Source organism: Apteryx rowi, unplaced genomic scaffold (assembly GCF_003343035.1).
Source record: "Apteryx rowi isolate R43461 unplaced genomic scaffold, aptRow1 scaffold_79, whole genome shotgun sequence".
Lineage (NCBI taxonomy): Eukaryota > Metazoa > Chordata > Aves > Apterygiformes > Apterygidae > Apteryx > Apteryx rowi.
The window spans coordinates 1202966-1230635 of NW_020451082.1; the positions used below are offsets into that span (position 1 = coordinate 1202966).

The window sequence follows — 27670 nt, forward strand, 5'->3', positions numbered from 1 at the left end:
GTGCTAGGTAGTGATTTTTGTTATTTTTAAATAGCAGTGGGTTATACTGTATTTTACCTCTGTGTAGATGCACACGTGAGGGACATGTCCCACCAAATAACACCATCATCTTAAAYACCTAGAGGACTAACCACGTATCCGCAGAGCCAATGGAAAATCCCTGTACTGGGAAGCAGTGGGGCACAAGGTGGCTAACTTTAACCTCAATACTAGTCTTCAGGAGGGAACTGGTCCTATTTCCTGACTGCAATAATGGAAGACAGCGCATGTCTCTTGTATTTTCTGGAGCGTCTCCAGACCCCCCAGCTTTTTGACGAAGGCAAAGAAGAAGGGTTATCATAAGCTCACCATTTTGGAGTCCACCAGAATGGCTGAGTAAAGCTCAACATCACTTTAACAGAATTGGCATAATCACCTTAAGTCTGAGTGTGTCACTGCTGAATGGCTAATGTTACAAGAGATCTAGGAAGATGAAACCCTTTTTTTTCTTGAGAACTTAAGAGTTTACCTGCGAGAGGTCTGTGCACAGTCCCCTTTTCTTCATCACCACAACAAATCAAGTCTGTACTTATCACTTCTCCACCACAGCACTGCTGATTAAAACTGTCATGGAGTGATCCACCACAGCAGATTTGATTCCCTGATGTGGAGTAAGGCATTCCCTGGCAGCAAGAGTCACCAATTCCAACTGAAACTCTGTTTTGCTCTTCATTAGGGCAACATACTTCTCCTGTCAATTTAAGAATAAAATTAAAGATTTTATGCATATACAGCTCTTGAAATGCATGAAAGGCTTTCAGCTGATAGCAACAAGTATTAGTCTGGGGCTGCACACCAGTAACTTCATGTACAAAATGTTCCACATGAAAGCATGGAATCACTTGGCACTTTAGAATGCTATACAATTATATATTTATTTGTAATAATAATTAAAGAAACATGCATTCATGAATTCAGGGCTAAGACTCTGTAAGACATCAAAATGCAAGCATGACAAAGGCAAATTGAGAAGAGCAAGAAAAATTATGTTTGTAAATATAGTAATTATACAGCAGAAAACTTGTAAGTATAGGCAGCTACATAGTAAAGAGAATTCATTCTCACTATGATTAACAGAACAGTCAGTCTATTTATTCTCAGCAAAAATTTCCTTGCCTCCTCAAAAGTCATTCCAAACTTGTTTGAAGGACTGATTCATCTTGCTGAAAGGGTTTTTCAGTGTCATTCAGGCCTTCAACTCCCAAAGAACTTAAGGACTGAGCTAACTCTAAACATTAGACAACACCATCAAGTTCAGAGCAGCTGGCTGCTACTTAAGCAAGAGCATCAGTCTTTGCAGCACAAGGCCATAGGGTAAGATTGTCAATTAGACTGACATTATAATGGTGGGCCATGGTGGGAGAAACTGTGTGCTATGAACAGAGTGGATACTGATTATTTGTTTTACAGTGGAAACAAAACTGATGGTAAATGGCAATAATTTTCATTCACTACTGTCTGCACTTAATCTGAACCAGTGTTCTAAGAGTCAAGTGACTGTATTATCTTTCTCTGTTGGAAGGTTTTCTCTGGCTCAAAACATCAGTGATGCAAGACTTGGAAGAGTAAGTTAAGTTATTGCTTTTAGTGATCATGATTAAAATATTTGGATTCCTGGTGGTTTATTGAAGAAATGCATTTTGATTTATCAAATTCATTTTTCTTGGTGAAAGTAATATCTCAAGATCTTTTCCTCTGAAAATTTGGAAATTCCAGATGGGCAGCCCTAAACCTGATGCAGTTTTTGTCAGATACAAATATATGATGAAATTGTAACATACAAGAGAGAACACTATTTTCCCTCCCCCAAATTCCTTGTCAAGGAGGGGGCCAGGTCGTAGTAGTAATATTTGTTCTGCTCTGCTTTAAGAATCTATTCTCCCATCTTAGTTCTGGGATGTATGTTTGCACTTCTTCCTGCACTAGTGTTTCAGAAACTGAGATTCCTGCCTTCCTAATTTGTAATCTTCTTGCCTTCAGCACAGTGTGCTTCCATACATCTAGAGCTATCAAGCTGGCCAAACAACATCTGGGAAATATGTATGCTTAGAGAGTTTCCTGTATAAATAACTTTATCAAATAAAGTCAATAATAAACAAAAAAAAGATGAGAATGAATTTTTAGAATATAATAGATAGYTTAGATTCTGTTTAGATTCTTCATCACATTTTCCTGCATTCCTCAGAATCTAATTCAGTTACTACACAGAGAAAGTATTAAAACACAGAATGTAGCTTACATCTATTGGAAATAAAACTGTTTTTTTAAAGAACTATTAGACATAAGACACAAAGGATCAGTAACCTTCTCATTAACCTCTCAAAATGGGATCCATTCCAAGCTAGGCTTGAAAATGTTCTCTCTCTGAAAACTACCATGCAGTCTTGCCAGTTAATTGTTATCCTTATCAAAGAATGACCCACATTAACATTTAGCTTGAGGTTATTAGCATATTTATAAAAAGAAAAAAGAAAAAAGTGACCAATATTGTTCATGTTGTTGCCCTTTAGAGAAGGGAAAGAAGAGAATGCAATAAGTATACTTAGAAAAAAATGTTTAAAATCGTGTTCAAATATTCAATGTTTCATGCTTGTAGACTGCTGACTGAACAGGAACTACTTTCATATATAAGACATTTTGTTTCACTGTACTTTTCTTTCTTGGTGTAAACAACATTAAGCTAGTTAACATAGACCACTGGATGGGGACAGAGGTCACAATATAATCTTTCCATTTCAGTATATTGAGATTAATGAGGCCAGCAAAATACTCCTGTCTGCTTCTTCCATGTGATAGCATTTTTCTGATGACATCATGGAAGGCATTCTAATATTGTGATATATGAATTACTTTTCAAGGGATCAGAACTTGGGATGTGCTGAATGCATTGGCAAAAATTCAAGTATTTCTGAGCCTAGGGAATGTGTGCCAACTCATGAGTAATGGAAGTGTTTTAGCTCTTGACCTGACAATTGCCTACAAAGAGATATATGCTCTGAACACTGCCCCCGAAAGGACTCTCCTCCCCCTTTTCTTCCTCTCTCCCTGTTAAAAAAACACCAACAAATAAGAAAACCAAACTCTGGACAATAGAACAGAAGTGCAGTTTTGGTAAGTTCCTAAACTGTCCTGAGAATAAGAAAGGGTACTCTCAGCCTTAAGACAAGGATAAATTTCCATCAAAGATAATATATGTGAGATACTTAGTTTGATCTGTAATGTGGGTAGAAACAAACAGCAGAACATGCACAAACAAGTAGAAGTGAAGTAATCTCTAATATCAACCCCAAATACTAACACTGTTCCATAACAGAACTGGTTAGGGAAAAATCACATGGGGTCAAGTCAAGCAGAGAACTAAAGTGCACCACTAAATTGCCTGATGGTGTTTCTATTAAGCAGAACTGCCCTCCCCATTATGCGGTAGTTACTGCAATTAAGTATAGTTTGGCATAAATTAAATCTCTGGGAAATGACCCAATCATCAGGTTTTATCAATTAAGCCTTTTTTGTATAAATGGAGTGTACCGTGTTTAGGAGACAAAGTCAGTGCAATTCTCTTTGCTTATCCCACTGAGCACAAGTCTAGAAYACATCTAGAAATATTGATAAATCTCACATTTATTGCTATGTATCTGCTCTCTTTGGTTTAACAGATACACCGACTTTGTTGTTTTGTTTCTTTCAAGCATTTGAAAGAAGTTGCCACTTACCTGCTAATACCCTAGTGTAATAACCACCACAGCATCGATGTTTTGGTTGCACAGCATGTATCTGACCACCACAGCAAACTCCTGATGAATTAAGAATAGATGGAGTGTACTTCTCCTCGCAGCACTGGAAGCCAGGTTTACTATCATGCAGAATCCCTTTACAACATACCTAAAAGTAGTTTATAAAAATCAGTAAGGCAGTATCTGTTAAACAGAACATAATGTTTTCACTGACAAAACAATGTATACGAAAAACATGTACAACACACCGTAGTACTGATACTAATATGACTGCGGACAAATAAAATGTAACATGGCTAAAATCCTGTGCCCTCCAGCGTTATTAGACTTCAATAAACTACAGTACATCTGACAGAATGCTGCTATTCTGTGGTCTTCAACCATACTGCACCTTAATAAAATAGTCCATTAATATGAATCATCTTCATATGCCTTGCAGGCTGTTTGAGTCACTCAATGTTGAATATATTGCAATATACAGATATAATCCACCCTCACCCTATCTTTTTCTTTTCCCCGATTCTTTTTATTTATTTATTTATTTAGCCATTTATGATGAGACATGTCATCTGAATCCCTTACAAATAAGAAAAACAAGATTTCCCAATATGAGCTCTTGGGTCTTCTTTTACATTAAAATAAGTGGAATTGTCTTCTTATAACACATGATCACTTATTTATGACCACAGTTCTTCAGACAATGTGATCTCAAGAGAATATCATTTATATAAGGATTTTTTTTTTCAAAATAAAATTTACATGGAAATGAATTTTGAAAAGGCCTTTTAAATGTAGACTTCTTTCTAGGTGCTGTCGAGAAAATTATATGCTTGAACAATCAAACAATTATTTGTATACTTACTCCTGTGTAGATAGAGTGACACACTGTATACATAACAAATCATACAGAACAGTCACTAGAATCATTGTAAAGTGTAACCTCAGAACCTGCAGTCAGTGCAACCTATATTAGCTAGAAGGATGCCTCTTAGAGCTAGATGGAAAATGCGGTTGGTAGTACAGCACAACTACTTAAACAGAGTTGCTCCTCTGTTTTCTTTTGACACAGAGCACTTCCAGCCTTTATTTTAACCATGTTCTAAATCAGGTCATCTTAGCAGCAGAATGAGGAAAAAAGTGTCCCTCTAGAAGGATCTTTTATTTACCTACACTCAGGACATGGACTGATATGTGAAAAGTAAAGAACTAAATAGGGTCACAATAAGAAATCCTAAATGTAATACATATTACATTTAGAATATTAACATAAATGTATACATACAAGAAAAAAATGTTTACTTTATTAATTTTGTGAATTCATTAACAAATTCCTTCTGATGTCCACATCAATACACCATGCTTTGTTTTGTTCCCTTTTGAATGGCATTTACTCAATCACCCCAGGAGGATTTCATTTCTGAAGTTACCATTTGGCATATATAGCTCAAAATTAACACGGGGTAGGGCAGAACGTAGTCTTGTCTCCTCACTGTATTTTGAGGTTTTATAACCTTACATGTTTTGAATTGTCACACAGTTTTCTGCTTGCCAGTGCACTTTCTCATTCAGCATCTGTGTTTTAGACCACTGACCTAGTTGAATTTTGTCATTTTCTGTTCAAGAATTTTGAGTCTCTGTAGATCCCATTATATTATTTTGCTGTCCATCCTGTCACTGGTAATATAATCCAATCTATGAATTTAATTAACCCACTGGTTCTTTCTTCCAGATCATTAGTTAAGATGTCAAATAAAACTCAGCTTTGCACCTCTTCTATGCTTCCTTTTTTTTTTTTTTTTTTTTTGAGCATTTTTATGACTGGCAGATACTCCAGGGAGATTTTTTCTTACTTTACAATTGGCTCTAAAGTACCTAGATTACCTCGTCTCTCTACACTTCCAAGTCATTTAAAGGCATTTTTGATGATATCAGATCAAGTAGTATTGTGCCAGTGTCCTCAGAGTAAACTACATCTACCAATAATTCTTGATACTTCTAAAGAATGTCCTCTACTCTTTTAGTGTATGCTTAGCTTGAGACACCAGAGCCAGTAAATACTCTATCTACCTTCACAAAAGAGGCCAAAGACACATTCCTTACACATTCTTGGTCCCAATTCGTGTGCTCTTTGGGATTATGCCTCCCTCTGTGATCTAACTCAATTTCTCTGCTTCTTTTCATGGATCTCATTTGTCATTCCCATCCTGTTTCCTTCTTTTCACCATCCTTCTTGGACACCAGCCAAATTTCACCTGAACACAGTCTTCCTGCTCTATACAGATTAAAAAAAACCCTGCACATCTTTGCATTACCCAGGCTCAAGTGCTTGAGTAGCCATTTTATTTTCCACGGGATGTTTCCAGTTTTAAGAAATGCCTCTTCTCTTGTCAATCCTCCACAGAAACAGCTGCTCTGCATATTTCACACAAACACTGGGAGGGCAATTTTATTACTTACTATAAAGCTTTTTGATTGGAAAATTATTTGTAAGAACGTATTATCACTAATGTCTCCTTGTTTCCTCCTGAATTCCCTCAAAAAAATCATCAGCTGAACACCAAGCTATGTTCCAATAGCTTCAGCAGCTAGTTTTCCTTGTTAAAAATGATTTAAAATCCTCAGCATTTCTTAAGACCCCAAAGATAGCTTCCAAAAAGAGGTCCAGTCAGCTCTAAAGCACATTCAGATTCTCATCTGACACTACCGATTGATATAGTTGGTGCTATTATTATGTAGCTCCATAACATCCTCTGCAGTCAGCCRTAAATTGTGAAATAACACTTTTTTGGCAGTTCTCTAAAGACAGTTAGTTACTATCTGCATTGATATTCAGCCCAAGGATTCTGCATTATCAATCCATAAAATAAAATGCATTCAAGTAATGCTAAAATTATGTCATAGACAAAGAAGAAAAGCAGATAGATTGAAAGTTATAGTGGCTAAAGGTTATTATTATCTCATCCTCTTAGATCTAAAAGTGACAGTCCAAACTGGATGTTCCACTGTAACTCTGTATGTGGAAGCAGAATCCTTGCAGTGATCAGATACAGCGACACCAACATTTTAAGCAGGTCTGAAATCTCGCCCTAGTACAGAGAATGACATATGCTTGCTAACCAGGTCTTTATTATCTGTGGAAATGACGCAGAAGACTTATCCTTACCTACCATGGGAGCCCTTAAAAATATTGGTAGACTGAGTTATTCACAGATCAATCCTGTAGTTATCCTACCATTCAAGCACACAAAGGGACGGTGACTCAGGAGCAYAGGGACTGGAAAGGGCCAGCCATAAAGGCTAACTAGGATACCTGAGAAAGGCCCAGCTAGCCACGACACTAGTGCAGAATAGCTACATACCTAATCTGGAAGGCAGGATTACACAACTTTTTAAACAATTTAAAAAAGTACATTGAACTTAATCTATGCAACCCTTTTTTAATTAAAATTGTGTCAGCCCTGATCCGTCTGCTTGCTGAAGACTTTGCTGAAGGATATTATCTGGCCTTATGGACACATGCCAGTTGAGCTAGGACTGATTTACTCAAATAAACAGCTGTGCTAGGCAGCCATGTTTATCCTTCTTGTCAAATGCTTGCTGCCAGAGCCACTTTGTGAAATAGCAATTCACAAAACACTCTAAGGAATTCCTATTAGCTACTAGAGTTCATTAAAAATTTCTGCCTGTGGAGCAAACACCAGAGTAATGATTGACCTATCATGTTCTCATGTGAGAGGGAATATTTTAAATTAGCAAGAATCATTCTTTTTTACTTAAATTATCCCCAAATCTATATAAAATTCTGCCTCTTTTTTGGTAAAATCCTTATTTTCCCATTCCTTTTCTCAAACTGCTGTTCTCATTTAGTAATTAGTACAGCCTTAGATCAAAAATCCACAAGCAGAAATCACTGTTATTCTGTTAAATTTCTACACATTATCTTAATAAAACAAGTTTCATTTCATGTTTTTCAGGTGTGTTACAACACACACTATACCTGAAGTGTTATCTTTTTAGAGGTTCTCTAAGCCTGAAAGAACTTGAAAAGACTTTGCACAATACTGCTAGCGTTAATAGTAAATCTCACATAAATATTGATGGAATATCCTTCATTAGTGTCTAGACGTGTTAGGTTTCACTCCTGAAAACCGTGTTTGTAAAGCTAAATTTAAAGCCACGGTTTTGCTCCTCTTGTTCTTAAAGAAATGAGTCCTGCTGGTACTTTTAACAAATGGCCCATGTTAAATCTGATGAGCAAAGGGTTAAGACTGTACTTCCTAGTAATGTCAGAGTTAAATTTGATTAGTTCATTAACTGCAGATTTATGTAGCTTGTTGCTACTGAAAATAAAAAGTCCTCAAGCTGTATTAATACTTTCAATCAGGACCCATAGAGGCACTGAACTGTATGCTATGACTACTGTATTTTACTGTTGATGTTCATACTCATGAGCCATTGTGTACTGAAATTATTAGCCTTTATGCCACTTCTTTAATTATATTTACCTGTTTAATTAATTTTACTGTATCAGTCTCATTATTTTCAGAGCTCATGTCAGGATCCCAGTAACAACAGAAGGACAGGTTAGTAGCTACATGGATAATGAATGAATGCTTTCAGCATCAGTACTTAGATTATCCTCCCTGCTGGGTGAAGCTTGGGTACATTCTATTGTTAATTGAAGTACATCTCTATTAGATCTTGCAGTGCATTCTGTAAGCTGATGTCTGGTTTGCAGTTTCAAATATGAGTAGAATTATGGATCACACCTCACTGAAAATGGCTAGGAAAAAGACTGAGTTTTGGCAGCTTGGAAAAACCTATGCAGCACACACCTGTTACTGAAAAAGGTAGTCATATGACATAGGGACCTTCCTGACGGTCAACAAAATTCATCACGGGACTGTAATCTCAGCTATTATGCAAAATTATAGGCAAAAGACTTCCCAAATTTTTTCTGCATTCAGGAATTATAAATTCACCCAAGTCTAATAATAAGCACTAGGATAAGGATACCAGCCACAGTATTTCACTAAATTTAGTTATAACAACAAAGATTCGTAACATTGAACCAGAGCACCAGAAAACAGCTAGAACCAAGAAATAAGGATCTGATCCAAAGCCTCTTTAAAACAGTGGGAATCTTTTCTGGTCTTCATTAGGCTTAATATTAGGCCCATATGAGTCCATGAATGTGCATGTGCACATCTCCCTTGTAGTGAAAAGGTCATTTGCTCTTTTAGAGATTCCCAAGATAGCTCTGAACAAGTTGGTTTGTTTACACAGCACAGTGCTATGCAGAGATACTAACTTGGATCTCAAATGCAGCATACATATACTAGTGCAACTCTGCACCCAGGCTAATTAGTGCTGCCTTTCTGACAAAACTACGCTACTTAGTTAGCTGGAGCTAATTCAGCCAATGTTGGCTCAAGAGTCTCTGCATCCCACTCTGCTGCACAGTGAAAACACAACCTTGTATTCCTACTACTAAAACACTTAAGTTTGTATGGATGGAGGGGAATGTATTTTGGTGATCTATCATGTAGATAAGAAATGGTAACAAATCCTTCCCCTGCTGCAGTGTCCTGATGCTGCCAAGTGTCACCCATAAACCCATACGGAAATCTTAAYAAATAACCCAAAACAGACCGCCAAATTATTTTTTTTGTATAAATGGCCTAGTTCTCCTCTCACTTTATGCTTTTGAATTCAAGGAAATTGTAAGAGGGAAATTAGATCTACTGTGTCTTGTATACAAAGTGCAATAAATAAACCGAGCAAAATGTCAGTTTCCTTTTTGAGGAATCCACAACCTGTTTGTCTATCCAAACTATGTACATATGCTTTATATGCCTTCTCTGACTAGTCTATCATCAAATTTGATATGCATGAAAAGAACATCTATGTGGAAAGATATTTACATATGTAAAGAAGTTGTAGAACGGGTTAAATGAATAACAAGCATTTTTATAATTGTTATGCCTCATAGAGCACTATACAGGAAAGAGAAAGAAACAGAAAAACAATAATCTGTTAAGTTTACCCATTATATCGATTCTGTCCTAATGGAATTGATAGCTCTCAGGAATGGGACAGCTCTTCATTTAGTAGAGGAGATGCAGCAGTTGTGATATGAATGTGGTTTGAATGGCTTCAAACCAGCCATTTCCAAAGGACAAGTTCTGATCACCAAATGCATTGTAACAGTTAAAGCTAGCAGTAACTTCTTGGCAGTCTCTAGAGGGAAAGCAAGAATAATGTAGGCTTGCAGCAGTATTATCATCCCTGCTAGAGAATGTCATCTTTACAGGTCAGAATTGAGCCATACTGTCGGATTAGAAAGATGTTGCCACATCTGTTCAGTCTCCTTGGCTAACAATTCACAGTAAATACACACAATTAAAAAACAAAATGAAAAACACTGGTAAAACACAATCTATTTAGAGAGATGCCATCTTATTTTCCTAAATATGTCCAGTAGGTCCACACAGTAAACCAGATGAAGCACCAGGAGGGGAATTTTGATCAAGTCACCTACAAAAATTACTTTTATGTCATTTTATGTATGTGTGCTTCCTTCAGTTTCCTGTGGACTTTCCAGGTATTTATTATATGTTCATTACCTAACCAAATAGGACCCACTCCTAATCATAGTCTCTGACTACCAGGTGTAAAGAACAAACAGATAAATGACTCTGTTCTTATTTCCTTACTGCTGTATGAGTACAATAATACTCTGTTACAACAAAGGGTAGTAAAAAGGCTGAAATTAAAGTTTGTGAAGTGTTCATAGATTATAGAGAAGAGCACTTTAAAAAAAAATGCAAAATTAATTTTAAAAAAGTCAGGAGGCTATAAAAATAAATGGACATTCTCCAAGCTCAAAGTTACCATAAACTTGCACAAAGACTAAATAAGTAAAAATGGAGGAAAAAAGCCCTCTAAAATTAATATAATACAAGTTTAACTCATCCACAGACCAAGAGGTCTGCAAAAACATCTACTAAGCCAAAACCCTGAAATAAGTATATTTACTTTTTAGAACCAAAGACTGCCCATAATTCTCCTGCAAGGTTTCAGAAATACATGTGTATAGTATTGCTTTCAAGGCAACCCAAAAGCTAAAGCTGTGTCAGCTGGAATAATTTATATTTTGATCTGAACCCCTCAAATAACTCACTTCCTTAATTACTGTCTTGTTTGACAGGGAATCTTGTGAATATATATTGTTTGCTTTAGTCACTGAGCATGTGATGATGCTTTTGACAAATAGGGACACTATTTCATTACATTAAATCTTACCTTCAAACTAAGAGTTTTCTACCTCATTTGTCAATAAAAACCATTACAGACTCCTACTATGCTATTGATCCTACTCCTAAACAGGAACTAATATGAAGATTAACCTGAAAATGGCCATAATTTAAAACCACATCTGACAAATCACAATGGATCCCACTCAGAGCTGCTCATCATTGTCATGTAACAACCACCCACTTGTAGCTGAATCTAAATAGATTTTCTGTACAGCAGAATCTAGTCACTCAATCAAGGAAAAAATTGAAAAAAAGCTAATCATTCTAATAACCACTATTTGCCATGAAGGTTTTGAGGAATGATTCCACACTCAGGGAGAAGCTTTAGAGTTTCATTGGTGTTTTTGAAATTCTGCATACACCTAGAAACTTTCCGATGGCCTTTTTGTGGTCCAGTGCAATCACTTTATGCCAATGGAACCATATGAACTACCATCATGTACTCCACAAGTAGATATCTGAATACTTGAGTTGACAAAGAATCTCCCTTAGCAGTTTACAGTGTCTGATATGTGGCATATAGCTGAGCAAAACTGATTGTTCCAAGTAGGATACAAAAATACACACCAAACCCTATATAAATATACCCCCACCAAGTAAATTCACACAATGGGATTGAATGAGCAGATCCAAGAAGCTGGTAGTGACATCACATCTCCATTACATGCAGTTTGTGAGATGTACTCTGGATCAAATTCAGCCTGATTCTCTGGGCTGAATGTCTGCACTATGCATGTGGATCAAAGCTTTCTGAAGGGAAGAAACTTTGGGTACATGCTTGGGAGGTCTGTGGTGAGGTGGCCCACAGACTGGTTTGGAACCTCCTGTCCCCATCCAGAGCTGGAGTGCATTTAAAGTGTTTTTGAAGCAGAGGTTCAAGCTTCCTCTGACAGGGATTTAGTTTGCATGTGTTAAAACTACTTTTAGACTGAACCAGCATGTAGTAAATGAAGATGACCTGTGGATTCACTTCAAAACTGCACTATTTCTCCAAAGCAAATTGTTAATGTAAAACACATTCATAAATGCTAACCAGTTCATTAGGGCATTTCTTCTGAAAGGAGAAATAGTCAGCAACCACAGACTTAAGACAAGAAAATCACTTGTCATCAGCAGACTTCTATGTACACTGCTAGATATTTTCACACAGCTATCCATATATTGAGCTCAAACAACCAATTTGATTTTAAAATGTTTCCAGAAATGCATCAGAGCCTTGATCTTAAAACATCAAAGATGCAGAACCCACCACTTCCCTTCCTCTCATGACTAAAGAGGATTGGTTTACATATTTATTCCTAGAAGTATGATTTTTCACTAAATTTCTATCTTAGGAATACACACATACCTTTGACTCTGGATGATAGCACTCTTCTCCACAGATATTTTCATGCCTTTTACATTCTAGGGAGATGCACATTCTATCACTTTTGTTGCTCCTTGGACTCTTTGCTGAGGTACACCTCTGCCATGCTTTACGTAAGAGATTATATCCCAGGATAATGCCATTTGGCTGTCCTGGTGATGCCCAGCTGATTTGAAGAGATCTAGAATAAGCACAGAATTAACATCTGTTAAATTATTTAAAGTAACATTGGTATTAATGTTTCTATTGATACTTATATTAAAGTACTAGCCTATAATGGTTCCATTTTATACTGTCCATATAACATGAAATATTTTGAAGTGTCCAAAACCCTCTTCTGGATGGCAATTTTAATAGCTTCTTTAATAACCATGTATTTGAAAACAGTATCAATATTTGATAATAGTCTGGGAAAATTAATCATGTGAGCAATCAAAATCTTTAAATATCATACTAAAGGTGGCTAGCATTTCACCCATTTCAATTTAGTGGTAGGAAAAAGGAGTCAGGACACTTTGTTGGTGCTATAGCAAAGATGTACATGCGCTACTGCCAAGGCTGAAGTGGGMCATTCCATGCTCAGACACGAGCCTGGACAAGGAGGGGGAGCAAAGCACCATCCCCTGCCCTGTCAGCTGTAGCCAGTGCAGCTTACTCTCATTGCACTCAGTCGCAATTGTGAACAGCTTTGCATTCATCTTGCCTTTTCCCCGCTTTTAAAAAACTCTACGAAAAATACATGTCGGTCTGAAATTTCTTCTTCGATATGAAATTAATAGAAAGTAACAACAGTTCATTCATCTACTTGAGCTAGACAAGTGCAAACACCTCCTGCAGGTACACATGCTGATCTCCTCAGCCTAGAGGCAAATATTTTTGACTCTTTTGAAAAATACTTAAATGGATCTTTTTTCAGAATAATATAAAATTGCTACATTTTAAAAGCTTAGTTTTACTGTAGCATCAATAAGCACTAGTTCTCTTCTATGCATAAATATTTTTATTGACAATTGGAAGTGAAAAATGCAAGTCTTTATCACGAGTAAGACTCAAGACTTCTGACTCTGAGCAAAAAGGTATGATTGCAGAAGACTCCAAAAGACTGTCTGTAAAACAAAATACTGTTTTTGATTTCAGGTTTGCTATCAGACCATCTTCAGTTTAAGAAAGGAAGTATCTTAAGGAAAAAAATCATGTTAAATTGTAGTATGCCTGTCATTACTAAAATGTGCAGGTGTGGGCTCCAAAATCGTACTTAGCATTACAAATTTCCTTTTTTTTTTTTAATCAAAGATCTCAAAATCGACAGAAACAGAAATATACTCCTCTTGCATGCATATTTTCAGATGTATCTGTTTACATGGATATTTCAAATTAAAACTTGATTCATCTCTTGCATAATCTCTCTGGATTACAGAGTTACATATGGCACCAATTTCTTTCAGCATGACTTCCTTATTCAGATAGAGGGTAGAAGATTCCAATGTATGACTTTTGCTACATGCAAATCAATAGGAGGATTTGCAACATTTTTTGGTATATACTATGCTCCAAATATCTCTTTTAATCTCCATGTCCCAATTACACAGCCACTGTCAGAATGCTAGTAACATCATAAATTAGCATTAATTTAAAGTGAAAATGTTACAATGAAACAGCAGCTGCTGAGATAAACTTTGACATCTTAACAGAATAAAAATAACCAAACTATTATTTCACTTCCTTGAGGTATAAACACATGAGTATACACAGCAATAAGTATTTGGAGAACAGGAATTAATGTCACCTGTGAAGAAATAACTTCACAGGTGACTTGTAGAGTCATCATTATTATTCCAAGCTCTTCATCTGAACCATAGACTTAATTCCATATTCTGTATATAGCTATTTTCTACTCGCTACATATTCTACCATATGTGTACAAACACACAGACACACACACATCTACATTTAAATGATGTTACAGGACTTGACTTAAAAACAAAAGCAGGAAAATATATTGTAAAATTTCAGAAAAAAGATAAAAAGAAAAGGGAAAGAAGGCTAGTACTTCAGCCTTTATAGCTACCATTGCAACTCTCTCCTAGTCTTTGCACAATATAGACCACAGGAGCAAAGAAAGCATTTCTAGCCATGTTTTTGAATGATTTGCTTTCTGTAAGTCTCATTAAGACCCTCAAGGGTAGATTTTTTTGCAATTTTGCAAGTCTTATTTCTCTTTAGAACAATCTCAAATTATATCTAATAACTGATACAATGATTTGAATGTTTTGCCTTTGCTGTAAATCTCAACATTTTTTTTCCTTTCTAAAAAGCAATCTTTATTATTATTCAATTTATAGATACATCTTTGGGGTGGACACAGCCTAGTATCATGCAAACCTACAGTGGCACAGATAAATCATGATGCACAGAAGCATACTGACTAGTGTTACTGAAGGGTATGACTCCATATGACCTTCTAATAGAGCCACAACTGTGTTCACTCACAGAAAAGCAGACTCTGTCACAATTTTATGACTGTTTCTGTTATAGTTATGTCTACACCTTCTGATGCTTGCTACCCATGAAAAATTGTGGTGTTTTTGAAAGCATCACAGCAAGAACAATGCACAGCTCAATTAAAAAAAAATCAGCAGGGTTTTCATAGATCTGAAGAGGTGAATGAGCCTTGCAGTTTTTTGACACCCACCATCTTGACTAATACCCCAGGCTGAACTGAGAACCCTCTGGAGCAGATGCAGATTTACTGGGACACCGTGGGTACTTCTGTACGCAACCAGCTGTAGCAGCAACAGTGCACATGGTTACGGAGCCTGCCCATCCTCTCTCTTCGCCTGGTTCGCCCTGGTTACTCCCTCTCAGATAAACTGGAATTGTGTCTACTGCTGGTAAGYGCCCACAGCCTCAACTACAGAATCAGACCTGCAAATTCTACAGATTAGGCACAGATGAACGTATAACTTCTGGCATGTTAGGTATAGTCCCTGTCTGCCCAGAGAAAATTTCATTTCAAGCATGTGCAATTTATAATAGTTCAAATGCTGCATGACTGTGGTCAATGTGACAAATATATTAAAGTAGGGCTCATCTTCCACAGAAAATGCAGCCTAAGCAGGTAATTGGGTTCACAGAAAAGAACTGCTGCAGACTACAATGTCCATGAGGCACTGCAGCAGTACCAGAATAAAGAAAATGTTTCATATGGATCCACCAGGATAAATTTACTTTTGGTCCRACAGACTTAACTGAAACCCTTTGTTCAAGCATGTCAAGACAATTCATTCACACATTTCTGGGTAGAATTATTATTTTTTAAAATTCATGAAAAGTATCAGTATTTCAGAGTTTTGTTATGGTATCAGACACATTCTGATAAGCCCAACTTCGGAAAGGAAATTCTGGTTTTTGCCTGCTTGAAGTATCACCAACCCCAAGGGTCCATGAGTCATGAAAAGAATTCCTTCTGAACTTTTTTAACCCAGTAACAATGGCTTAACCATGAAGATTAAAAATATAATAAACCCTCACTTTTGCATCTTGAGAGCAAAGGTTGAGTTAGTCTCATCAAATACAAGGGCTAAATTTAAAAATCAAATCAAATCTGAGAATCAATCAATTTACTCTCAAGAGCAGGAATAAAAAAAATCACAGAAAAAATCACAAGACTCACATGACATTCTTAAGATAGGGAACACTGTTATTATTAATGGCCAGTGGATCAAATACTTTCCTCATCAGGAGATCCCACATACTGAATAATTGCTTCAGCATTCTTGCACAACAGTTAACTACTAGCTGTATCACGGACAACACTGCTAACATAATTAGAGAGGCAGTATGACACAGCACAGGAAGTCTGATAAATTGCATTATGCTTCTGTTGGTACAAACTTCTTCGAGAAATTTTTATGTGCCTTGTTCTGTGCATCACTGAGTGGAGAGAGTGATGAGGTTTCCTCCACAGGGACACTATCTTGAAAGGGGGAAGTGCTATAAAACAAGGCATATTTGAGAATACCGTGTTTGTGTTTTGCCTGTCTTCTGGACAATTTTGATTAGCTGGTCATAGACTGGCTGGATGTCATTCCATAAAAATCTGTCCCAGCATTTCCTATTCATCCATACAGCTATGAACTGCTTGCTTTATTGTGGTATAGTTTCCACCAATTTTCCCAGTATGGAACAGCAGACTTACTGGTCTTTTAGTCCCCCAAATCCCTTTGGAGAAATCTGCACCACATTGTCATCTTCTGTTCCTCCAATACCAAGATCAATCTAAAGGATGTTTTACACAGCACGAGAGTTTGACAGTTTCATATTTGAGCTCTTTAGAACTCCCAAGTAAATACCATCATCCCAAAAATTTATTATTATGTATTTTATCCATTTGTTCTAAAACCTTTCCTACTAACATATTATTTTGACATAGTTCCTCCACCTCATTCCCACCACCAAAAGCATCCGATACAGAAACCTTCCTAAAYACCCTGATAGTGAACATCAAAGCAAAGATTTCACCTAGTTTTTCTGCCATGGCTTATCTTATTCAAACTTTTCTATTACATCTTGACCAGGTTTTATGGTTCCTCCCAAAATGCACAAAGGTCTCTTTACTTTGTCAGGAAGCTCTGAAGAATTTTCCCTGGTTTATCCYATGTGGTGTTTACAAAGCCATGAACCCTTTAATTAAGCACTTATGCACAGAATTCCTCCCAGGGTTCATCTGCATTGTACTTAATTTTCTGAAAGGTACAAAGCTGCCACTAAATACTGCCATTAAAAAAGTACCCAAACATGCCGTATTGCAGAGTGAGAGAAGTATTTTAAAAGAAACCAACTATTTTCCAACACACCACAAGAACTTCCCCCACTACACGAAACTTAAATCGGCATCCACATGTATGCAATACTCAGAGAACTGTCTAATCTGTGCAGTAAAATACTCCTCTTTAGAGACAAATCCTGAGGTCCTAATTCAAGGAAAATGCATACTCAATTTTAATAGGACTTATCTTTACCTAAAGATGCCTTCCTCCCTACACCCCAAACAAAACCTAAACAAACAATCTAACAAAACAAAACCTGACTTAGGACTTCAGGATTGGGTCCCATACTATTTTCTATTTGAAGTTTGGCATTATAAAACAATCATTCCAGGACTGCGACCTTTCGTGCCAAGTTTCAGCCTGAAGCTGAGTTATTAACTGTAAGGGGTGGAAAAGTAAGGTATTTATAATGGCTCTGGTAGTATAACCTTCATTAGAACAGTTTGGATGGAGCTGCTATCAGAAAGACTTCTTAGAAGTTGGTTGGTGAAATTATAATTTATGTCATGCAGCACCTTGAGGCAAATTTTCAAACAATTATTTGTGAATGCTACAAAGACATTATCCTACAGCATTCTCATCAATAACATAGCCCCCAAACTGATTCAGAAGTGGAAAAAAATGCCATGATTCCAATTAAAGACAATAAACTGCATGATCTGTATTATATCTCATCTATCCCATGAGCCTAAAATGTAAAAATGCTTTTTTTCTCTGTCTGATGGCAGATATGTATTAAAATGTCCTCTTGTCTATACAAACTGGTGTTTTTTTCCAAGCTTTTTCTTTTATGGAGGATAAATAAGCAAAATTCATATTCAGCCCAGCACCTGCTGAGGCTGTCAGCTGTAGTGTTTGTCATATTTCAATCAAAGCTGAAGCCAGCCAGTCATTTTTATACTGCACAATCCCTACATACTCGAGGACCAGAATTAATGAATTAGCTATTGATTAAATTCCACTCTAGCAAATCCACCGTGGCAAATAAATGAACTACCCGGGGCACGTGTAGGCCACGGCCAGACATGTCCGGGCAATCGATCAGTGGTTAGTATTCTTTTGGGATATAAGAACAGCTGATGATAATATGACATGTAGGAAAAGGCAGTGTAGAAACAGAGTGTGTTTCTGGCTGAGCAGATTAGAAAACAGGAAGGCATTTTGATCCTTTTGCATTCATGTGTTATGACATATTTAGTCTATATATAATAGCAGAAACATGCATAAGTGTTTGCAGTAGAGACAATACAGACAAAGGCATACATAAGTTAAAGCCAAGGGCAAAAGATGAGATCCTGAATTGAGTTCTTATCATCAAACAAGCTTTGACTATATCTGTGTGCGTGACAGAAAAATAGCAAGCTTAATTTCACCCTTATATGGAGACAAATGCTGAATTCAAGCAAAATGTAGAAATGATAAACAGCAAACAAAAGTTTTTAAGAGATTGGAGGAGCAAATCCATTCTGCTGGCCATTTCTGAAGGCTCAGATGTTAGATTTCTGTTATTTTAAAAAAGATTTCTTCTTGTTTCTACAAAAGAAACACTGCTAATGAGCATACTCCATCAGAAGGGTAATAAAATCACACCAACGATAACATACACTAGGCTAACTGTTTTATTGTTGGTGTTATTTTGATAAATACACTGGCAAGTGTGGTTTTAGTCTGTCTTTTGGAAAATATTAACTCCCAAAGAAGCTCTGTATACGTTATTATTCGGCTGCTTCTGAAAGCTGCAAACCTGATATTCCTTTTACAATTAAGAACTTGGTCCATGAGTGTGGAGGAAGTGGAGAGGCAGAATGCAAACAGTTCTTCAAGGAGACACAGATATGCATGCCTTTTAAGATAGCTTATTAATTCTTACTGTTGTGATGGGTGACTTTTTTTCCACAATTACTTGAAATTTCCATTATCAGCATTGCATTGCTCCTTGAGCATTAATCTTCCTCTTCTTAACTGACAGCAAAGTGTGATAATTTTCATTCCTCTAGAACTCTTCCTTTTAACTAGTTCCACTTATGCCTTCTTTACTATCACAACACAGTGACCAATAAATGGGTATGTACAATCAACCAAGGGTAAGATTTCTGCAGTTGTTCATTTGGCCAAAAGCTCCCAACACCAAAAATTACGATCATGAACAAATATTTTAGAAAGGTATACCAAATTCTTTAATGCACCTTATTCAGTTGAGAGAAGACAACCTTACATTTGGTCTCCCATTCCAGCCACCAATAGCTGTGATATATGAAAGCCAACTATAGCATTGTACCTTGAGCCAATTACGTGAATAATGGGTGCTGACAGCTGCTTTGGCTCATCTTCCACAGTTGTAATCTGGGTCCCATTGCTTCTCACGCAAGCATATACTGTGCAGGCTTCAATCTGATGAAGAAGAACATGAGTTTCAAATATTCAGCTGCAGAAATTATCCAACTATGTTACCTACTTAGTCTTTTCTCTCCACACAAGATTTTCTTCTTTTCTACTTAACAGATTCCATATAGATGGGAAAATACACAACTTTGAGATAAACTTATCTACCACAGACACTGTTTTGTTGCTCATCTTCCTACACCTTTTTCAAAAACAGATGTACATGCAGCCCTCTGATAGTAATTGCTGTTTTGTATTAAATTAGCATCAACAGAGTTGCAGTGAATTTGTATTTCTCTATATACAAGCAGAATCCGGTACATAACACTAAAAAAAAACGTCTAACTGTAGTACGATGGAGAGACAATAAGCTACTATACTTGAGCAAGTCACTTCAGTTTCCTACACCTACCATGCATTCTGACATGAAAATAAGGACAATTTTCCTTAATACATTCTATTCCTTCCTTTATGTCTGTTCTGGAAATTTTTGTTAATGGTAAAAAACATAAATCTAAATCATATACTTTGTTATTACCAGTAAGATGCATATGCATCCAAGACAATATTTTTTCCAGAACAAGAAGAAAAAGAACCAAAAGAAAAAAAAAAGAACAGTTTATTTTGTTTTTAGCTATTAAATTGATGCAAATATTGGTCCAGTATACAGACTAGGGGAGTGGAAGAAAAGAATAATTAACATCACAAGCAACAGAAGGTGGCCATGGTAAATTAATATAGAGGGTCCATAAGTGTGGCAGTACTTTGAATTTGCATTGTTATTGAGAAAAGACAAATGTGTTTCCAAGTAGCATTCAGAAAGTCATATGTGTATTCATGGATGGAGGTTTGCTGTTTCAGAGGGGTTGGAACACAGAAATCTGTTACAGTGTGCCTGTCTGTGATATTTATTTATGGCATGTAGCAACTGGATGCAAATTTTCAGAACAGAGTATACATGGTTACTACTAAGTCCTTCTCATATATAACACAAACCAAACCTGAATGAAATAGACAGGAATAATTACAATTAAATATCAAACTACATTTCTTGATTATGTATTACTACAATTTAAAGATAGAGAGATATTATTTATTCTTTTTTTTTATTCTGCCCACAACATTTTGTCTTTCAGTAGACACCTGAATAGAGAGGCAAAGATAGAGACAGAGAAAGGGAAAAGCAAAGAAAACTCTTGTAATTATTAACAGCATAAAAAGTACTACTATGATTTCAGGGCTTAGCTCTGCTTCCTTCTTAGAAGGATGAGGAGAAAAAAATGATAAAAGGATGACAAATGCAATATCATTACTTCTCTGTGCTGATATATTATGCATGCCTGATGTTTCTAAAACAATTGCAATTTTCTTTTAACGAGTAGGAGTAGAATCTTTGCCTCTTTGTAATATATGTTGGGGCTTTGCTAATGCTGTAGCATAGAACATTTAGGGGAAAGTAAATGGAGTTTTGATGGTATGAAAAAAAGAGACAATGGAAATTTGTATTACAAAAAGTGTACACAGACCTAAAATATACTGAAAATAAATTTTTGCCTTGTACATATATATACACACACGAGTGCAAATATATTTCCATATGCATATAGAGAAATTCATGAAACAATATTTATCTTGGAAGTACATATATTTTATGTAAAATTAACGTATGCTACACAAGACAGAAAAGATGTTCTAACCTGTATATCATATATAGTGAATGGAGACAAATCTGCTAAAAGAAAAGACCCGGGTTCRTTCATTCCAGTCTTGTACTGCTTATTATTTACATAGACAGAATACTCTGTGACAACACCGTTCGGGTTTGAAGGCGATGTCCAGATGACACGTACAGCTGTACTGTTGATGATGACAACCTCTGGAGGGAACATGCCCTCAGGCTCTAGAAATAAAGGAAGAAACTGAATAAACTCCAGCTGTCTCTGCAAAAGCACTTGTTTAACCAAATGCAGATTAGTATTTAGGTTTAGCAAAGGGTTCACTGCTTATCTGCTTTCCTCTGATGAAGTTATCACAGTCTGTAGTCTTCCGTAAATTGGCTTATTATACTCTCAGTTAGAAACCATGAGAGCTGATGGTAAAATGCTTTATACCACCAGCGTAGTGTCAATCATCAGTGGTATGTGGCCAGTGAGATATGATGATAAATTATTCACCCATCTGCACTGCCAATATAAAAACATTATTTTTATGTCTTCCCCAATCCCAATCTTTCCAAAACTGAGAAAAACAGAGAATTTTGCTTTTAAAGCAAAACCCGAGACCAAAACACTTTGTCTGGTGRAACGTGATTTATCAGCCTTGTAGCTCAAGCAATATGAAGCAATATGCAATAYTGTCATTATGTAAATGGTTTTGAATGTTGATTACTATAGGTAATGATGAAATCTAACACTTACTAAAAAAAAAAGCCTCCCTTAGCGTTAAATTACACAATTATCTAAGCATGTCAGAAATAACCATGCAAAGACCTATTTTTATCATAAGAACCCATCTTTACCAGCYGAAAAATCACCCTTGCAATCGATTCTATTTTATAAACAAAAGGTGCTGACCTTTGGCATCAGAAAGGAAATGGAATCCTCACTTAAAGTGCTTTGCTAATGACCTGGAACACTTGCTTCTGAGGTAATGATATTATAATGCTTATAATGAGACTTTATAAAGCAAAAAGATTAGAAAGACCATTCCAAACACATTTCAAATTCACAATTCTCCCCCTCCTCTCCAACATCCGTACACTTGCTAACTGGCATAGAAATGACTCATAAAGAAATCTTCTCGGAGCCTGAACTTACACCTAGAGTTTCTGGTGACTTAGGAAAGGTCCTGTGTTTGACTGTCATGTCAAAAGCACACCGCTTCACAGAGCAAATCTTTTTTAAAAAAACATTAATTGTTTTTAAATTCCACCATTTATTGATAGGAACTCACTTGCAAACTTAGTGTACACAGATAGTAGTATATAGGAGAAGATGAGAACAAACTGGGTTAATATCTGCTATTAGAGCTTTTGCTTCCGTCTCAGTGGGACCTTTTATTGATCTACCGCATGATGACAACCAGCACTTAAGCGCTTTAGCGTTTTAGCCCTTTTTCCTTTTATACCGGAAATTTTATAATGGAAGGATGACTGATCTCAACCCTAACAAAAATCAATCAACTTCATTCTCAGATTTTAAGCCAAGTGGCATTCACTGCTAACCAACCTCCATCTGAGGTAGTCACATGCACAACTTCACTGCTGATGCTGTGGACCCCGTTGAAAACTTGAAAAAATATCTGATACTCTGTGCTGGGCTGCAAATCACCAATGACTGTAGAGTTTTCATCAGCCTGGATCCTCAGAGATCTCCTATCAGCAGTAGAATTCAAGAAAAGGATGTAATATGCAACATCTCCTTGCAAATCTTGTAGTGCTAAGAAAAGAAAGGAAAAACATTGGAAGATCACATGGAAATATTTTGTAGGCTTCTGTAATTGATGGACAAAAAGAAGTTTCTTATCAACAACATTTATTTTGAAGACAAAAGTAAATTTTATGCTGACTCTCCTTATTAAAAAAGAAATGCAAAGATTCCATCAAGTGTTTATGCATTTTCAGCCTTATAAGCAGAGGTACAGAATGCTCTTCCAAACTTGTCAAACCCACTAATAGTCCATCACTCCACCTAATACTGGATAAAACTTTCTTTCTCTAAGCATCCCTACTGATGACAATGGAATCTGTGAAGTAAAGAACAAATTAATGGGTGAAACCCACCGCTAGCAATGGTGCACAAACTTTGCATCTCACCACTACAAAAGGATAGCTTTCACTCAGGTTGAAGGATGAGAGCAAAATCAGATTACTCTACAGCACTATTTTAAGATCAAAACTTCAAGTTTTTTTTTTCCCCTTTTTCTTTCTTCCTTCCAAATAAAACAAAACAGAAAGTATTGAACTCCTGTAATATTGACCTAGCCAAGGGGAATGAATGTGGGCAAGTGCCTATGTTTTAAATTATAGTTACATTCAACTTTACACAGACAGCAGTAAAAGGCCATAGTGAAAATGAAAATCCATGCATTACTATTCTAGAACCATTGTGATAGTGTTTACATGTAAATCTGTAATAAACTTAGAAACATTACATTTATAGGGGGAAAAGAACCCCTCATATTTCTTCCCAAAAGGTATTTTGCCTAGTAGTAGTTTCCCTAGGGCAAGGAAGAGAACACAGTAGCATTTTCTGGCTACATGTGGAAGAACATTCATTGTTCTGAGCTAGATGGGTAAACAACAATTCCATGCAACTTCTTCATTTTAGTTAACTTAGATTTGGTCTGTTATCTTATCTGTCCTTTGCTGATCCCTTTAATTTCAGATCTGATCAAATGCAACTGCTCTTCCAGTACGCATCAAGATGAAAAGAATAATTATGACAAAAATTTTAACCACTAATACATATTGTTTTAGATGACACGCTGTACCACTGAACAGGTAACTCATAACTCAGCTGACTTGAAAATAGAACACTGGCATTGTTAAAAGTCAAAAATATATTTTCAGATTTAATACTTCATACTTTTTTGGCAGAAATTCTTAATCAAGAGTGATATGTTATTTCTGTTTTCACTGATACAGATAGTTCTAAATCCTTAAAAGTCAGAAACTGCCAGCAGATTTTCCAGAAAAAGAAAGATAGCAAGGCAACTTATGTTAAGGTCTTCCAAGTTCCCAAAGAAAACAAGAAAATTATTTAAAAACTAATAATGTGGAAAACACAAAACTTGGGTATATGAGATAGTTAATTTGCTTATTATAACATAAAGTAATGAAATATGATAAGGAAATAAGGTTTTCAAATAATGAATGGCCTTGTCTTGATGTTTAACCTTTGCATTCACAAACAGATATGGAGGAAATTTCTAAAGTATGAATGAAAATGAAACCAGATTGCATTACCTACATCTAGAAGGTCAGAGGTTCAGATTACTAAGGTAATGAAACTTCAGTGAGCTGCTTCACATCTATTACATTTGTCAGTTTTTATAAGCGTGCTTACTTCAGGCATGCAATTATAAGATAAAGAGACTACATTTGTTGCAATTCACCATCCAGGCCTTATAAAATCATTTGCATGCAAGTCATGAAGAAACTCCCCACTGCTGTACTGGCAGATCAGCTGGAGAAAGTGGCTAAATTTGTTTTAAGGAGCAGACCAAAAAGACAGAAAAACAGGATCCTCTCATCCTGAAGGAATGTATATGTAAATTTTCATACAAAGAGATTAAATACACCAAAAAGACAAACAGATGCTGTGTACTACTTCCTTATAGATTTCTCATGAGCTTGCATTAACTATTTCTGCACTTCCACTAGTCCCATTCTGCAGAAATAGCCTATAACAAATACAAACATGACTGAAAAATAGCAAAACATGCATGTTTTTTTTCCCTCTTTCTTTCCTCTCCTTTCAAGGACACTTAGCTATATTATAAATCAAGACAAGGACTGTGTTTCCTACGAGAGCAAGGCAGACCAGCATAAGTGATGGCAGCTTAACATCTCGTTATAGGAATAAATACTAAGCACACTTACTTGGTTTTGACCATTCCACTTCTACAGCAGTATGATTAACTGCACGTGCAGTGAGGACGCTTCCTCTCTCTGGTAATCCCGCTAATGTAGTAGCTATCACTTCTTCACTTGATGTATATCCTACCTCATTGTGTACTATGAGCTTGTACTCATACGTTGTGTACCTAAGACATTTTAAAAATAATTAAATGGAACAAAAAATGCCGATGTACAAAACATTTGCTATAACCCTTCTGGCTGTGCCAAAATTTTGTTGTTTCTTTTTTTTCCCCCTGAAAAGTGAAGCTGCATTGTTTGCATCAGCGAAGAATCTTTGAGAGTTGTCTGTCTTTTGGAAAAAATTCAGCAACATTAACATGGTAAYAAAAAATAAAACGCACAGTTTCACTTCATAGTTATAGCTTCTGAGGTGTTGGGAGATTATAGCTCAATTCAATATGTAATTACAGCAGTGGCAAGCTGCCAAAATTTGGATCAGAATTTAATCAAATGAGGCTTTTTTCCTCTTTTGGGAAACCCATTGATTTTAACTTCCAGAGTCTCATTTGTAAAAGTGATTCACCACACAGCCAGGACTCTCCCACTACAAAAACATCCAAAAAAAAAAAAAAAGGATAAGAATGCAAACCCAGTTTATAAAGTATTTTTCTTCAAAACTATATATATTCAACTTAAACAGATTTATTAAGTATCACATATATATTTAGTAAACCAAGTGACTGTCACTCCCTAATTTCTCCTCTCACTCAATGGCATATTAAAGTATCTTAGAGTGAGATTTCATCTCAAAATTACTTTCCTCATAAAAAGCCTCAAACAAAACTGTGCAATCACAAAAATACAAGATCATCTTGTTCAAATTTTTGCTGAAGCCTCGTCACTTTGGAATAATTGTCTACAAATACAATGAAGGAACATACAGTAAATGCCTAATATTTAGAGATTTCTCTGCAAAAACAAAAAGCCACTTACACTGTACTTTTACTTTCTCTTTTTACTGCTTCACTGCAGCACCCTATTTTATGCAACCATCCAGTCTGATTTTCAAAAGAGCTAAGCTTTAACAGGCCCACTGAGAAGAAAGCAAACTAATGGGAGCCGACTAGCTCCAACTGTAGTGATAAGTGCGCTAGAAAAACTGTGACAACATATGTTACATATCTTAGAGTTTTCCTCCCTGCATTTTCTGTCCCTTGTGAACATATCATACAGGTTTCTTGGATGTTGCAGTGCTCATGCAATCAAAAATGAATGGGATCCAATGTTGACATTTTAGGATGAGAGATTGAAATTGATTTTGGATCCACATTTCTAAAGATGAAAATAAAGACATTTGGATTAGCCTGTTAGAAATGAAAAAGCCATTTGAAGAAATCATTGTCAAAATAGACTTCTGTCAGGAATATAATAAAAATTCACTAATTCTGAGACATGCTTAAAACATGAACAGAAACATGCAAAATAGATACTGATATATGTTTTTTTTTTTTTTTTTTTTGAAAAATAGTTTGAGTCTCTATAACATCTTCTCCCCAGCCACAAACTCTTCCTGACTTGTTGACTGCAGAAATGGCAGGGAAGCCAACATAGCTTGAGGCTACAGAACCCTCCCCAAGAGGAGTGTTCGGGTGTATCTGAGGGTTAGGCACACTTTTCTGGCCATAGCCCATGACACCCAAAAGCTCCTTGTGCCTCACTACTTGTCACTGAGACCCTATTAGGTCTCATTGCCCTCTCAGAGCTACTGGCATAATGCTGCACACATTAGCACATTAGCTCTGCTGAATGAGCTAAATTAAAAAAAGAGGAAACATACAGAATTTAAGACACGGTTTAAGAAAGAAATGGACACTTTGGCAGGACTGGGTTAAAGAGCAACTCCACAAACAGTTAATCCAGTGGATGAAAATGAACAGCGACCTTCAGCAAGTAGGCAGTGACAAGCCAGAAGTGGTAACCCTTGGCTTGGATTAGCCCATACAACACAGTCAGGAGCACAGGTCATATTCTGCTGGTAAGAATCGGGCTCAGGAGGGATGCCTTAACTTTGAGATGGGGAAACTAAGGCAGATCAAGAGCAAATGCCTTGCTCTGTATCACACAGTAGGTCCACAGCATACTGAGAGACAGAACTCACCACTCCACTTCCCCACTCGCAACACTCTGCATTTAACTGTGATGAAGCTAGCCCAAAGCTGCCTTACATTATATCTGCTGAGAGTGTACTAAATACTGCCACTGGCTATGGAGATATTAAAACAATCATTAATTTGCACTTTAAAAACAAGTAAAAAAACAATGCTGACATCAAGTTTCAAATGTATCCCGACTAGGACTTCTCAAATATTCATTCTGCCTATTGCCTGACTTTGCCAACACACCAATCTAGAGCAGGTGTA

General features: G+C 36.4%; 1 protein-coding gene across 1 annotated transcript in view; it reads right to left on the reverse strand.

Annotated features, from left to right (window-relative positions):
• The window catches only part of USH2A (usherin), a 408708-nt gene that overhangs the window by 93875 nt on the left and 287163 nt on the right, over positions 1 to 27670 (reverse strand). Inside the window, exons 43-49 of the mRNA XM_026088840.1 lie at positions 25272 to 25435; positions 22897 to 23106; positions 21367 to 21569; positions 19566 to 19678; positions 12441 to 12639; positions 3753 to 3921; positions 509 to 730 (exon numbers count right to left, since the gene is read on the reverse strand). Coding sequence (XP_025944625.1) covers positions 509 to 730; positions 3753 to 3921; positions 12441 to 12639; positions 19566 to 19678; positions 21367 to 21569; positions 22897 to 23106; positions 25272 to 25435 — 1280 coding nt within the window. The remainder of the gene's footprint in view (positions 1 to 508; positions 731 to 3752; positions 3922 to 12440; positions 12640 to 19565; positions 19679 to 21366; positions 21570 to 22896; positions 23107 to 25271; positions 25436 to 27670) is intronic.